The 2,943-nt window shown below is 44.6% G+C and overlaps 1 protein-coding gene across 1 annotated transcript in view; it reads right to left on the bottom strand.

The window, feature by feature from the left end:
* The window catches only part of LOC306747351 (homeobox protein engrailed-1a-like), a gene marked incomplete at both ends in the record, with an annotated part of 7,518 nt that extends 4,831 nt beyond the window's left edge, over positions 1-2,687 (bottom strand). Inside the window, one exon of the mRNA XM_079230404.1 lies at positions 2,150-2,687. Coding sequence (XP_079086530.1) covers positions 2,150-2,687 — 538 coding nt within the window. The remainder of the gene's footprint in view (positions 1-2,149) is intronic.
* Between the last annotated feature and the right edge of the window lie 256 nt (positions 2,688-2,943).

Below are 2,943 nucleotides of genomic sequence, written 5' to 3'. Positions count from 1 at the left end.
CAGGAAGCTCCAGCCGGCCTTCGGAAGCTTCAGCCGGCCTTAGGAAGCACCACCCGGCCTTAGGAAGCTCCAGCCGGCCTTCGGAAGCTCCAGCCGGCCTTAGGAAGCACCACCCGGCCTTAGGAAGCTCCAGCCGGCGTTAGGAAGCTCCAGCCGGCGTTAGGAAGCTCCAGCCGGCGTTAGGGAGCTCGAGCCGGCCGTATGAAGCTCCACCCGGCTTTAGGAAGCTCCAGCCGGCCTTAGGCAGCTCCAGCTCCAGTCCATTGTGCTGGACTAACAGCTCGTGTTCCATGTAGGACAACCGAGGTCACACCGGGATCACACACACCGGGATCACACACACCGGGATCACACACACCGGGATCACACACACCGGGATCACACACACCGGGATCACACACACCGGGAGAAAGGACCAAACACGCGTCACACTCCACAAGCGGCGGGCTGGAGCCGTCACCGTGCACCCTAATCCTGATCCTGATCCTAATCCTGATCCTGATCCCGATCCTGATCCTGATCCTAATCCTGATCCTGATCCCGATCCTGATCCTGATCCAGATGGATCCTCCAGCTGCATGAGGACATGGAGCAGGCTGTGTCTCATCCCATAATCTGACTCCAAAGCGGGCTCGTGTTCACATATCTCCGCTATTGGACCGGTACCATCGAACAGGTCTAGATCCGTCTGTTCTGGGTTTACTTTGATTTATACACCGATGACGTTAGAGACACGTTGCAATAAGAGAATAGCGTAGAGTAGAATAGAATAGGATAGAATAAAATACAATACAATAGAGTATAGAATGAATTCAAATATTAGTAGAATAAAAGAATAAAATAGAGTAGAATAGAATGGTATAACATGAAATAGAGTAGAATAGAATAGTATAAAATAAAACAGAATAGAATAGTATAAAATAAAATAGAGTAGAATAGAATAAAATAAAATAGAGTAGAATAGAATAGTACACACTAAAATAGAATAGAATAGTATAAAATAAAATAGAGTAGAATACAATAGAATATAATGAAATGAAATAGAATGGAATCAAATTGAGTAGAACAATAGAATAGAGTCAAATGAAATAAAATAAAACAACATTGTAATTTTGTAAATATGGCATATCGTCGTTGTTAATAATCTTTGGTAAATTTGGTCTCGTTCTGGTCCAACAAGATTCTTTGTGTTTAGTTTCAATCCTCGTTGAAGGATTATATATTTAATCTGATTGATCTGATATTTAGATCCAGGAAGGTTAATAACTCTGACAACAGGAGCGCGTTATTAAACACGTTTTATTATTTATTATTAGTGTGGGCGACGGAGATATATCTACATTTTAAAATGAGTTTATAAAGATATATGATAATACTAATATAATAAATGATAATGCTTTATGATAGTAAAACTAAGATCGATCAGCTGACCTGAGAGTTTGCTTTAAATTCTCTAAATTCTTTTAAAAAAAGGACTTGATTGTCTGAATGAAAATTGCTACATGAGATAAATGTATATTTGTGTTTGTGAAAAAGATCACATTGATCACATTTATGTATGTATCTCATCATTGTTTTAGTTGTATTTATGTATCTACATAAATACAACTAAAACAATGATGAGATACATAAATACAATTAAACTAATAATGAGATAAATAAATACAACTAAAACAATGATGAGATACATACATAAAACTAAAAATAATGATGAGATACATAAATACAACTAAAACTAATAATGAGATAAATAAATAAAACTAAAACAATGATGAGATACATAAATACAATTAAACTAATGATGAGATACATAAATAAACTAAACTAATAATGAGATAAAGAAATAAACTAAACTAATGATGAGATACATAAATAAACTAAACCAATGATGAGACACATGAATAAACTAAATAATGATGAGATAAAGAATTAAACTAAACTAATGATTAGATACATAAATAAACTAAACAATGATGAGATAAAGAATTAAACTAAACTAATGATTAGATACATAAATAAACTAAATAATGATGAGACACATAAATAAACTAAACAATGATGAGATACATAAATAAATAAACCTAACGAGTATTGGATGGATATAAAGCAAGCAGACCTCGGGGTCTGGTCCGCGGAGCTGCGGCCTTACCAGATGAGGGCCGGTCCGAGTAGCGCGTGCAGTAGACCCAGGCGGGCCACAGCAGCGGCTGGCTCTCAGGCGTGGAGGCTCCGGTTCCGTTCCGCGAGGAGGCCGTGCTGTCCGCGGCCGCGCCGCCGCTCCTCTGCTCGGCTTTCACGCCGCTGCTCTCGGTGGCGGCGGCCGCGCTGCCTGCGCCGCCGCCGCCGGGACTCTTTTTGGGGCTCTTCAACGAGGCGCAGGACGCGGAGGACGCGGTGCTGTCGCTGCTGCAGGTGGAGTCCTGGCTCGGCGTCCCGGGAAGGCTCGGCCTGCCGCCCGCCGGGTGCGCGCGGGCCCGGCCGGAGGTCTGCGCCCGCTCCCGGGGCCCCAGGCCGCCGGGCTCCTTCTTGCAGCCAAAGTCGGGCCGCAAAATGTTGTCGATGAAAAAGTTGGTGGTTCTGTGGGCCTGCTGGGCGGCCTGCAGGGCCGGGGAAGGCGGGCCTGGACCCGGGGACCCGCTGTCCCCCTCGCTGCTGTCCGCGCTGCTCGCGTCCCGCGGCTCCTCCATCGCGGCTCTCTCTCACTCCAGCGCGGTGTCCTGTTAGTATCCACAGAGTGAGAGAGCTACAGCATGGCTACTGTCTCTCTCTCTCTCTCTCTCTCTCTCTCTGGACCTGTTCTCAGGGTGAGAGAGCTACAGCATGGCTACTGTCTCTCTCTCTCTCTCTCTCTCTCTCTCTCTCTCTCTCTCTCTCTCTCTCTCTCTCTCTCTCTCTCTCTCTGGACCTGTTCTCAGGGTGAGAGAGCTACAGCATGGCTACTGT

This window comes from Taurulus bubalis (genome assembly GCF_910589615.1).
Source record: "Taurulus bubalis genome assembly, chromosome: 15".
Classification (NCBI taxonomy): Eukaryota; Metazoa; Chordata; class Actinopteri; order Perciformes; family Cottidae; genus Taurulus; species Taurulus bubalis.
The sequence above is the reverse complement of the archived record's forward strand: the minus strand, read 5'-3'. Positions and strand labels throughout refer to the sequence as shown.